We start from the raw sequence: 13,002 nt of genomic DNA, 5'->3' as shown, positions 1-13,002 counted from the left end.
CCAATTGACTCAAATGATGTCAATTAGCCTATCAGAAGCTTCTAAAGCCATGACATAATTTTCTGGAATTTTCCAAGCTGTTTATAGGCAGAGTCAACTTAGTGTATGTAAACTTCTGACCCACTGGAATTGTGATACAGTGAATTATAAGTGAAATAATCTGTCTAAACAATTGTTGGAATAATTAGTTCTGTCATGCACAAAGTAGATGTCCTAACCGACTATCCAACACTATAGTTTGTTGACAAGAAATGTGTGAAGTGGTTGAAAAGCAAGTATTAATGACTCCAACCTAAGTGTATGTAAACTTCCCACATCAACTGTACTGCAGCTTGGAAATCAAACAGGATTCTGTGGGACAATATAAGGCTGCTTGTTCCCAACATTAGGACTGTTTTCCTCAGGCAATGTTTTCTGCTTCATGTTTTGTTTCCTTGCATGATACCTCTGAGTATGGCAATACTGGTATCATGACAACCCTAGTGTGTGTTTGTGTTACTATGTTAATCTGGGTGCAGATGTCAGGTATGGCGGTTTGCCCAGTTTCTCTCACTTAATCTGGACACACACGGTAATGGGGGGCATTAAATGTATTTTTTACCAAATCCTGTTGTCAATCAAGCAGAGGGAAAGCAAAAAAGAGAGGAGAGAGAGAGAAGAGAGGGAGGTAGAGATAAAAAAAGGAGGGAGGGAGAGAGAGAGGAGAGAGAGGAGGGTGAGAGAGAGAGAGAGAGAGAGAGAGAGAGAGGAGACAGAGAAGGACAGAGGTGTTAGAGGAATAGATATAGAGGGATGGAGATAGAGGGATAATAAACGTATAGAGAGAGATATCCGGATGGATAGAGAGAGACAGAGAGAGTGAATGAGAGACAAAGAAAGAAACAAAGAGAGTGTGTGAAAGAGAAACGGACGACGGAAAGAGGTGAGGAGAACAGATGGATGGCAGGAGAGAAAGAGAATAGAGTGTTGTTTCTGGATCCTCAACTCTCCGGCCAGACTCCATTTTGGGAAGAGGAAGTAACCTTTGAACCTGCTGCTGTTTGAACCTGACCTCCCCTCCAAACCTGCCCTGACTTGTTGGAGGGCAGAACTGTGACCTGTTGGTCTATCCTTAACCCATGGAGGGTATGATACCGGGATGTTAAGAAACATTTACCAAAGAGTTTCTAGAACATTCAACCAGAGAGTCTGCTGCTTTTTGGATCTAGGATCACCTGGAACAGGACAAGCTGAACACACTGAAGGCCTAGGACTCAGTAGAGAGGTCAGGGGTTTTGGGTCAAGGGTCAGAGGTAGGGGTTGCCAGGGGGTTCGCTGCCAGGGGTAACAGTCCGTGATTCACCATGTCCGCAGGGCGACCGTCGGGTGCAGGCTGTGGCTCATCAGCCGGTAAAGGGGGTAAGTTCAGTGTGGAGGCACTGTATGGGTTCAGTAAGAAACCCAAAACATCCGCCACCGCTAAGAGTGGGTCGGGAAAGAGAGGGGGAGGAGGAAAGGAGGAGTCGGCTCTAGCAGGACAGATACTACAGGCTGCCAGGGCACTTATGGAGCGACGGAGGCTGGAACTCTATCTCAGAGAATGTGACCTCACGGTGACGGAGTGTACTGCAGAACAGACCGCTATGCCATACAGGTGGGTAGACAGTAGACACACACACAGAATGGTTCAGTATCCTGACTGAATGTATGCTTTCATGTGAAAAGTAAGGGTATGCAACCAGATGTTGGATGTACAGCAACCTTTCCTTGGTCCAGGGAGATAGCAGCCATACCTTGGACCAAGGTGACAGCAACCTTACCGGTCCAGGGCGACAGCAACCTGTCCTTGGTCCAGGGCGACTGCAACCTTACCTTGGTCCACGGTGACAGCTATCTTACCTTGGACCAGAGTTACAGCTATCTTACCTTGGTCCATGGCGACAGCACCTTACCTTGGTCCACGGCGACAGCTATCTTACCTTGGACCAGAGTTACAGCTATCTTACCTTGGTCCATGGCGACAGCACCTTACCTTGGACCAGGGCGACAGCACCTTACTTTGGTCCAGGGCGACAACAACCTGTCCTTGGTGCATGACGACATTACCTTACCTTGGTCCAAGACGACAGCAACCTGTCCGTGGTGCAGGACGACAGCACCTTACCTTGGTCTAGGGCGACAACACCTTACCTTGGTCCAGGGTGACAGCAACCTGTCCTTGGTGCAGGGCGACAGCACCTTACCTTGGTCTAGGGTGACAGCAGCCTTACCTTGGTCCAGGGCCAGCTATCTTACCTTGGTCCAGGGCAACAGCACATTACCTTGGTCCAGGGCCAGCGCTGTCTTGATTCCTTTTGGTCGGTGTCACGTTCTGACCTTAGTTATTTTGTTATGTCTTTGATTTAGTATGGTCAGAGCGTGAGTTGGGTGGGTAGTCTATGTTCATTTTTCTATGCTGTGGTTTTGTGTTTGGCCTGGTATGGTTCTCAATCAGAGGCAGGTGTAGTTCATTGTCTCTGATTGAGAATCATACTTAGGTAGCCTTTTCCCACCTGCGTGGTGTGGGTGATTGTTTTCTGTTTTGTGTCTTCACCAGACAGGACTGTATCGTTTCGTGTCATTCCCTTTGTTATTTTTGTTTTAGTGTTCTGAGTTTAATAAATATCATAATGAACACGTACCACGCTGCGCATTGGTCCTCCGATCCTTCATACTCCTCAGACGAGGACGACAAACGTTACAGTCAGCCAGTCCAAGTTGGTTATTATTTGTTCAGACTAAAATAAATAGCTAAGTATCCCAAAAAGGAAAGTGCAAACAGGCATGCCTAAACTAAAGGTTCAAACCCTAAAAAATAAAGGCATCATGGCCCCCAAACTAAACCAGTAAAACCAGAATACTACAGTACTTACTAATTCTATAGTAAAATGTAGTATACTCTAGAATATCATACTACACATTTTAGTATCCCTCGATCATGTGTTGATCTTACTGTAGAATGTTGTAGTATACCACAGTATTATCCGCAAAAATGCTTTTTTAACTACACAATATATACAAAAGATTGTGGACACACCTTCAAATTGGTGGATTCCGCTATTTCAGCCACACCCATTGCTGACAGGTGTATAAAATCAAGCACACGGCCATGCAATCTCCATAAACAACCATTGGCAGTAGAATGGTCTTACTGCAAAGCTCAGTGACTTTCAAAGTGGCAAGGATGTCATCTTTCCAACAAGTCAGTTCGTCACATTTCTGCCCTGCTAGAGCTGCCCCGGTCAACTGTAAGTGCTGTTATTGTGAAGTGGAAACATCTAGGAGCAACAACGGCTCAGTGGTAGGTGTGTAAAAATCGTCTGTCCTCGGTTGCAAAACTCACTACCGAGTTCCAAACTGCCTCTGGAATCAATGTCAGCACAATAACTGTTCGTCGGGAGCTTCAGGAAATGGGCTTCCATGGCCGAACAGCCGCACAATAGCCTAAGATCACTATGTGCAATGCCAAGCGTCAACTGGAGTTGTGTAAAGCTCACCGCCATTGGGCTCTGGAGCAGTGGAAACGTGTTCCTTGGTGTGATGAATCACGCTTCACCATCTGCCTGTCCAAAGGACCAATCTGGGTTTGGGGGGTGCCAGGAGAACGCTACCTGACCCAATGCATGGTGCCAACTGGAAAGTTTGGTGAAGGAGGAATAATTTTCTGGGGCTGTTTTTAATGGTTCGGGCAATACCCCTGAGTTCCAGTGAAGTGAAATCTTAGTGAAACAGCATGCAATGACATTCAAGATGATTCTGTGCTTTCAATTTTGTGGCAACAGTTTGGGGAAGGCCTTTCCTGTATCAGCATGACAATGCCCCCATGCATAAAGCGAGGTCCATACAAAAATGGTTTGTCGAGATTAGTGTGGAAGAACTTGACTGGCCTGCACAGAACCCTGACACCTTTGGGATGAATTGGAACGCTGACTGCGAGCCAGGCCTAATCACCCAACATCAGTACCCAACCTCACTAATGCTCTTGTGGCTAAATGGAAGCAACTCCCCACAGCAATGTTCCAACATCTAATGGAAAGCCTTCCCAGAAGATTGGAGGCTGTTACTGTTATGGCAAGGATAACTCCACCCCCCACCCCCCCTCCCCCTGTTCAGCTGAAAAGGTGGCGCAGGGAATTCAGAAATATTCTTTAGAAATATTTAACTTTCACACATTAACAAGTCCAATACCTCAAATGAAAGATAAACATCTTGTTCATCTACCCATCATGTCAGATTTTTAAAATGTTTTACAGTGAAAACACAACATATATTTATGTTAGACCACCACCAAACCAAAGAAAAAACGCAGCCATTTTTTCCAGCCAAAGATAAAATCACAAAAGCAAGATTAGAGATAAAATGAATCACTAACCTTTTGAAAATCTTCATCAGATGACAGTCATATGACATGTTACACAGTACATTTATGTTTTGTTCGATAATATGCATTTTTATATCCACAAATCTCGGTTTACATTGACGCCATGTTCAAAAATTCCTCCAAAATATCCGGAGAAATTATAGAAAGCTACGCCAGATAACAGAAATACTCATCATAAACTTTGACTAAAGGTACATGTTCTACATATAATTAAAGATACACTGGTTCTTAATGCAACCGCTGTGTCAGATTTTTTACAAACGTTACGGAAAAAGCCTAACATTGCAACAATCTGAGACGGCGCTCAGTATTTCTCCGCCATGTTGGAGTCAACAGAAACATAAATAAACATAAATATTCCCTTACCTTTGATGATCTTTCATCAGAATGTAGTGCAAGGAGTCCTAGTTCCACAATAAATCGTTGTTTTGTTCCATAATGTCCAATACTAGTGTCCAAGTAGTTGCATTTGCTATCACTTTCAGCTCAGGTGCCCAAAAACTGACTGCTGGTCCAAGATAACTCGCACGAAAACTTCCAAAAGATATATTCCAGGTCGAAAAAACTGGTCAAACTAAGTAGAGAATCAATCTTAAGGATGTTATTATCATATATATCCAATAACGTTCCAACTGGATCAAACGTTTTCAGCTGGAGCCAACTGGAACAGCGGTAGCACCCACAGAGAAATGCGCCACAGGAAAATGGCATTCTGTCGGGACACTGACTATTTCCCCTCCCATTAGGTCAAAGTTCACACACAAATTCTCAGTTCACTGGTTATGATGGCAACACCCATCCGTAGCACGCGCTCCAGCAGGTGTATCTCACTGATCATCCCTAAAGCCAACACCTCATTTGGCCGCCTTTCGTTCCAGTTCTCTGCTGCCTGTGACTGGAACGAATTGCAAAAATCGCTGAAGTTGGAGACTTTTATCTCCCTCACCAACTTCAAACATCTGCTATCTGAGCAGCTAACCGATCGCTGCAGCTGTACATAGTCTATTGGTAAATAGCCACCCATTTTCACCTACCTCATCCCCATACTGTTTTTATTTATTTATTTGTCTGCTCTTTTGCACACCAATATCTCTACCTGTACATAACCATCTGATCATTTATCACTCCAGTGTTAATCTGCATAATTGTAATTATTCGCCTACCTTCTCATGCCTTTTGCACACAATGTATATATAGACTCCCCTTTTTTCTACTGTGTTATTGACTTGTTAATTGTTTACTCCATGTGTAACTCTGTGTTGTCTGTTCACACTGCTATGCCTTATCTTGGACAGGTCGCAGTTGTAAATGAGAACTTGTTCTCAACTAGCCTACCTGGTTAAATAAAGGTGAAATAAATAAAATAAAAATAAAAATGCTCCATTCCACTTTCTACTGAATGAGGACATCTAGTGGAAGGCGTAGGAAGTGCTTCCAGATCCATTTCTTGTTGGGAAAGGAGGGGGCGATAACGTCAAAGTTGTCCCAACTTTCAGAATGTCACTTCTTGTTTGGAAGAATGTCTGCCCTATGAGTTCTGTTATACTCACAGACATAATTCAAACAGTTTTAGAAACTTCAGAGTGTTTTCTATCTAATAATATGCATATATTAGCAATCTAGGACAGAGTAGGATGCAGTTCACTATGGGCACGCAATTCATCCAAAGTGAAAATACTGCCCCCTATCCCCAACAAGTTATAGCAGCAGGGTACCAGTCGATGTGCAAGGGTATGAGAAAGTAACATGGCTATATAAACAGGGTACCAGTACAGAGTGAATGTGCAGGGGTTTGAGGTAGTAACATGGCTATATAAACAGGGTACCAGTACAGAGTGGATGTGCAGGGGTATGAGGTAGTAACATGGATATATAAACAGTGTACCAGTAGAGAGTGGATGTGCAGTGGTATGAGGTAGTAACATGGCTATATAAACAGGGTACCAGTACAGAGTGGATGTGCAGGGGTATGAGGTAGATGCATGGCTATATAAACAGGGTAGCAGTACAGAGTGGATGTGCAGGGGTATGAGGTAGTAACATAGCTATATAAACAGGGTACCAGTACAGAGTGGATGTGCAGGGGTATGAGGTAGTAACATGGCTATATAAACAGGGTACCAGTACAGAGTGGATGTGCAGGGGTATGAGGTAGTAACATGGCTATATAAACAGGGTACCAGTACAGAGTGGATGTGCAGGGGTATGAGGCAGTAACATGGCTATGTAAACAGGGTACCAGTACCAATCGATGTGCAGGGGGGTATGAGGTAGTAACTTGGCTATATAAACAGGGTACCAGTACCAGTCGATGTGCAGGGGTATGAGGCAGTAACATGGCTATATAAACAGTGTACCAGTACAGAGTGAATGTGCAGGGGTACGAGGTAGTAACTTGGCTATATAAACAGTGTACCAGTACCAGTTGATGTGCAGGGGTACGAGGTAGTAACTTGGCTATATAAACAGTGTACCAGTACCAGTTGATGTGCAGGGGTACGAGGTAGTAACTTGGCTATATAAACAGGGTACCAGTACCAGTCGATGTGCAGGGGTATGAGGCAGTAACATAGCTATATAAACAGTGTACCAGTACAGAGTGAATGTGCAGGGGTACGAGGTAGTAACTTGGCTATATAAACAGTGTACCAGTACCAGTTGATGTGCAGGGGTACGAGGTAATGGAAGTAGATATATACATATAACTGTCAGGATTTGGCCAGGGTTGTTCCGGTTTTTGGTCACTAGATGCCCCCATTGTGCTTTTTGACCTTTTGTTTTCCCTTGATCCCCATTATTATTTGCACCTGTGCCTCGTTTCCCCTGATTGTATTTAAACCCTTAGTTTTCCTCAGTTCTTTGCTCTGTGTTTGTATGTTAGCACCCAGCCCTAGTATTCTGTGAACTCTTGTTGATCCCGGTGGACTCTCTTGTGGAATTCTGTTTTTGTTCTTGTTTATTTATTTTTGAGTGTCTTTTGAGGCTTTTTATGCTATTCCTACCACCTTGTGGATTTACCTTTTTGTCTTGGAGGATTACCTTTGTTCTTGTGGAATTCCTTTTGAGGTTGTGGAGTCACATGTTTTCCTGAAGGACTTCTCTTTTTACTTCATTAAATACACCGTCTCAAGTACTGCTGTGTCTGCCTCATCTTCTGGGTTCTGCTGACTATTCGTGGCTCAGTAGGTTAAGTGACTGTTTCTCACTCCGGAGACCCGGGTTCGTAACCGGGCCCTGACAATAACTAGAAATAAAGAGATAATAAACAGTAGCAGCAGCTTATATAAAAAAAATAAGTCTCAAAAAGTTAGTGTAAAAAGGGTAAATGCAGATAGTCCTGGTAGCTATTTTGTTAATTATTTAACAAACTATTTACAGTCTTTTGGCTTGAGGATAGAAGCTGTTCCGGGTCCTGTTGGTTCCAGACTTGGTGCCATGCAGGGGGAGAGAGAACAGTCTATGACTTGGGTGGCTGGAGTCTGACCATTTTTAGGGTCTTCCTCTGACACTGCGTGGTGTAGAGGTCCTGGATAGCAGGGAGCTCGGCCCCAGTAATGTCACATCTGCTCCTGCTCCACTCTCTGGTGTTCATCTCGTGTCTTCTTGACCTGCAGTTAGTCCCAGTGTACACTCTCCCTCTCTCCTTCTCCTTCTCTGTGTGAATGTGTGGTTGGAGACAGGTGTGGTGGAGTCAGAGCAAATCCCTACTTGTTCCATAATCAAAACCTCTACAAATACTCAGTCCTGACTCTTCCAAACTGCCAGATTGTAATCTCTGCTCAGTCAATCAGTTCATGATTCTAGCCATTTATGATTATTCAAGATCCTGTTACTCTGCTGTACCATCTCGAGAGCACCACACCCCATCTCAGCCGCCTCATCGGCCGTACGACTGTGCTATCGCGCTTCAGCCTGGAGCTCCACTCCCTAGTAGCAGGTTGTATAACCTCTCTGGCCCTGAGCAAGAGGCCATGGAGGAATACATCCAGGACTCCCTGGCTGTCGGACATATCAGGCATTCTTCCTCTCTGTTGGGAGCTGGGTTTTTCTTTGTCAAGAAGAAGGATGGGTCACTGAGGCCATGCATAGACTTCCGTGGTTTGAATAGTATCACTGTCAGGAGCAAGTATCCCTGGTTAATGATGTCCTTAGGGATGTCATTGGGCGTTTTGTTTTTGTCTATGTGGATGACAGTCTTATTTTTTCGAAGGACCTTGAGGCTCACAAGCAACACGTCCACTAAGTTCTCGAAAGGCTGTTGGAGAATAAGCTATTTGTTAAGGCTGAGAAATGTGAGTTTCAGGTTTCCTCTATGTCCTTCTTGGGTTACATTATTGCTCAAGGTCAGCTATGAATGGACCCTGCCAAGGTTAGGGCAGTCACAGAGTGGCCTGTGCCCGCGAATCTGAAGCAGTTACAGCGTTTCCTGGGGTTTGCCAATTTTTATAGAAGATTCATCCGTGACTACTCTTGTTTGGCAGCTCCTCTCTCGACCATCCTGCCTATACCGTCCGGCAGCTTTTGGATGTGCGCCGTTGGGGTCACAGATACGGGCCGGAGGAGCGCTGCTAGGTGCCCCGTCGTCACATTCTGGATCCCTCCCTCTTACAGGATTATCATACCTCACACCCAGACAAGCCAGGTCGTGCGCCAGGTGGCGTCTGTAGGGGGGGGGGGGTACTGTCACATCTGCTCCTGCGACACTCTCTGGTGTTCATCCAGTGTCTTCTTGAAACATCACAATTGGTCCTTTTGTTCGATTAATTCCGTCCATATATATCCAAAATGTCCATTTATTTGGCGCGTTTGATCCAGAAAAAAACAGCTTCCAAATTGCGCAACGTCACTAGAAATATCTCAAAAGTTGCCTGTAAACTTTGCCAAAACTTTAGGTATTTTTAAACGTTAATAATTAATCAAATTGAAGACGGGTCTATCTGTTTTCAATAGAGGATGAGAGGAAACTAACTCTACTTTTCAAGTCGTGCGAAACACTCAACAGTGTTACCCATTTCCTAGATGACCGTACTTCTTCATTGCAAAAAGGAATAACCTCAACCAAATTCCAAAGACTGGTGACATCCAATGGAAGCGGTGCCTAAGAAATATAGTTTCCCAATGAGCACTCACTGAACAGACAGACCTCAAAAATCTGAACGGTTAGTCCTCAGGGTTTTGCCTGCTACATCAATTCTGTTATTCTCACAGACATGATTCAAACAGTTTTAGAAACTACACAGTTTTTTCTATCCAAATGTACTAATAATATTACTATCTTATATTGTTGGCATGAGTAGCAGGAAGTTGAAATTGGGCAAGCTATTTATCCAAAAGTGAAAATGCTGCCCCCTATACCTTAAGAAGTTAATCCAGCAGCTGTGTCAGATTTTGTGTGTGTGTGTGTGTGTGTTTGTGTGTGTTTGTATCTTTGTGTGTGTTTGTTTGTGTGTGTTTGTATCTCTGTGTGTGTGTGTTTGTGTGTGTTTGTTTGTGTGTGTGTTTTTGTATCTCTGTGTGTGTGTTTGTGTGTGTGTGTGTGCGTGCCTGTGTGTTTGTGTGTGTGTGGGTGTGTGTTTGTGTGTTTATCTGTATCTCTGTGTGTGTATGTCTCTCCCTGTGTGTGTGTGTTTGTGTCTGTGTGTGTCTTTGTCTCTCCGTGTGTGTGTGTGTGTGTGTGTTTGTGTCTCTCCGTGAGTGTGTGTATTTGTATCTGTGTGTGTATCTGTGTGTGTAAGTGTGTAATATTTTGGATTGTTTATATAACCCATTGCCCTTCATGGTTGTGAGGTCTAGGGTCCGCTCACCAACCAAGAATTCACAAAATGGGACAAAAAACAAATTGAGACTCTGCAGAATTCTGCAAAAATATCCTCAGTGTAAAAGAAAGAGAGAGAGAGAGATTGATGGTCATGGTGATAGTGTGTAGTTTCCTGATTGTTGTGCCTGTTGTTTCCTGATTGTTGGGCCTGTTGTTTCCTGATTGTTGTGCCTGATGTTTCCTGACTGTTGTGCCTGATGTTTCCTGATTGTTGGGCCTGTTGTTTCCTGATTGTTGTGCCTGATGTTTCCTGATTGTTGGGCCTGTTGTTTCCTGACTGTTGGGACTATGTTTCCTGATTGTTGTGCCTGATGTTTCCTGATTGTTGGGCCTGTTGTTTCCTGATTGTTGGGCCTGTTGTTTCCTGATTGTTGGGTCTCCTAACCCTAACCCTTAACCCTAACACTTAAACCTAACCCTAACCCTATACCACACCTTAACCCTTACCCTAACCCTAACAGTTTTCCCTAACCCTAATTGTTAACCCTAACCATATCCCAAACCCTAACCCTAAACCCTTAACCCTAACCCTATCCCAAACCTTAACCCTATACCACACCATAACCCTTACCCTAACACTTAACCCTAACCCTAAACCTATCCCAAAACTTAACCCTAAGCCTAACCCTAACCCTTAACCCTATCCCAAATATTAACCCCCAACCATAACCCTATCCCAAACCTTAACCCTTACCCTTACCCTAACCTGAACCCGAACCCTATCCCTATCCCTAACCCATAAATGTAAACCTAACCCTAACCCTTACCTTAAACATTCAGAATGAGGGCCTAAACTTAACTCTCTTAATGTGACGTCAGAGAAATGTAACGAACCAGAGCATCAGGAGCAACTAAAAGTCTTCTAAACGTGACTTTGGATAAACGTCTAATTCTGCAGTGAGACTATGAGAGCATAATGTGCAAAACAATTAGCGTTTTGTGTGATGATGTAATCTTTGTAGTTATGCTTTATGGACGGGCAGTGTCAGAGCGGCATAGACTGAGATACAGTAGATAGTATAGAATACAGTATATACATATGACATGAGTAACGCAGGATATGTAAACATTAAGAAAAACACATTTGTTATCTGAGCATGCAATGTCAAAGAGCACAGATGGGTGATTGACTGATTGATCATGTGATTCAGTTCAGCTAACCAATCACACACACATTGAGGATGTTAAATGATTGATTGATCTGTTTCAGGAATCTGGGAAAATCTGGTCTCAGAGTTTCATGTTTAGGGTTAGGTGAGTAGAACACACACACACACACACACACACACAACCTTATACTACGTGTGTGTTTGACAGTTTTCTCTTTCCACAGGAACATGGGTGACGTTTGGTTCACAGATCACAGATGAGGTATGTGTGTGTTATCATTAATTCTGTTGGTATGTGGTTGTGTGTATATATATGTGTGTGTCTATATAAACTCAGCAAAAAAATAAACGTCCCTTTTTCAGGACCCTGTCTGTCAAATATAATTCGTAAAAATCTAAGAAAACTTCAAAGATCTTCATTGTAAAGGGTTTAAACATTGTTTCCTATGCTTGTTTAATGAACCATAAACAATGAATGAACATGCAACTGTGGAACGGTCGTTAACCTTTCTCCCGCAGGCGTTCCGCTAGCAACCCACCCCGACAACATCCAGTGAAATTGCAGAGCTCCAAATTCAAAATACAGAAATAGTCATAATAAACATTCCTAAAATATACAAGTGTTATACATCGGTTTAAAGATGAACTTATTGTTAATCCAGCCGCTTTGTCAGATTTCAAAAAGGCGTTACGGCGAAAGCATACCATGCGATTATCTGAGGACAGCGCCCCGCTTACAAAAGCATTTTACAGCCAAGTAAAGGAATTACAAAAGTCAGATAAACTTTTGTAATCAGATATAATTAATCACTTACCTTTGAAGATCTTCATATGGTTGCAGTCACAAGAGTCCCAGCTACACAGTAAATGTTATTTTTGTTCGATAAAGTCCCTCTTTATATCCCAAAAACTCTGTTTTGTTGGCGCGTTTTGTTCAGTAATCCACTGGCTCCAAGGCAGTCAAAACATGCAGACTAATACATCCTAAAAGTACCGGTAATTAATTAATCCTCAGGGTGTCAATTGTCAAAATAATCAATAATATTTAAACCGGACAATAGCATATTCAATAGAAAGAAAAACAACGAGGCCGTGCAATCGGTCACGCCCGCAAACCAGCTCTGCATTCTTCCTCAGTCCACTGACCAAAAGGTCTCATTCTTCTTCATTTTTCAGAAAACAAGCCTGAAACGATGTCTAAAGACTGTTGACATCTATTGGAAGCCATAGGAACTGCAATCTGGGTCCTAACCCATTGGATACTGCATAGGCATTCAATTGAAAATACCCACATAAAACAAATCCCACTTCCTGGATGGATTGTCCTCAGGTTTTCGCATGCCTTATGAGTTATGTAATACTCACAGACATTATTTAAACAGTTTTAGAAACGTTAGTGTTTTCTATCCAATACTACCAATTACATGCATATCCTAGCTTCTGAGCCTGAGTAACAGGCAGTTTACTTTGGGCACGCTTCTCATCCAGACGTTGAAATACTGCCCCCTAGCCATAATTAAGACACTAACAGCTGATGGTAGGCAATTAAGGTCACAGTTGTGAAAACTTAGGACACTAAAGAGGCCTTTATACTGACTCTAAAAAACACCAAAAGAAAGATGCCCAGGGTCCATGCTCATCTGCGTGAACGTGCCTTAGGCATGCTGCAAAGAGGC

General features: G+C 43.3%; 1 protein-coding gene across 1 annotated transcript in view; it reads left to right on the top strand.

Annotated features, from left to right (window-relative positions):
- The first annotated feature begins 1,343 nt into the window (after positions 1-1,343).
- The window catches only part of LOC110500912 (voltage-gated potassium channel subunit beta-2), a 78,838-nt gene continuing 67,179 nt past the window's right edge, over positions 1,344-13,002 (top strand). The window contains 3 exon segments of the mRNA XM_090214968.1: positions 1,344-1,633; positions 11,428-11,471; positions 11,551-11,588. Coding sequence (XP_090071094.1) covers positions 1,344-1,633; positions 11,428-11,471; positions 11,551-11,588 — 372 coding nt within the window.

This window comes from Oncorhynchus mykiss, chromosome 21 (genome assembly GCF_057628025.1).
Source record: "Oncorhynchus mykiss isolate SJ-2025 chromosome 21, ASM5762802v1, whole genome shotgun sequence".
Classification (NCBI taxonomy): domain Eukaryota; kingdom Metazoa; phylum Chordata; class Actinopteri; order Salmoniformes; family Salmonidae; genus Oncorhynchus; species Oncorhynchus mykiss.
Note: the sequence above shows the minus strand (reverse complement) of the source record. Positions and strands in the feature narration are given on the sequence as shown.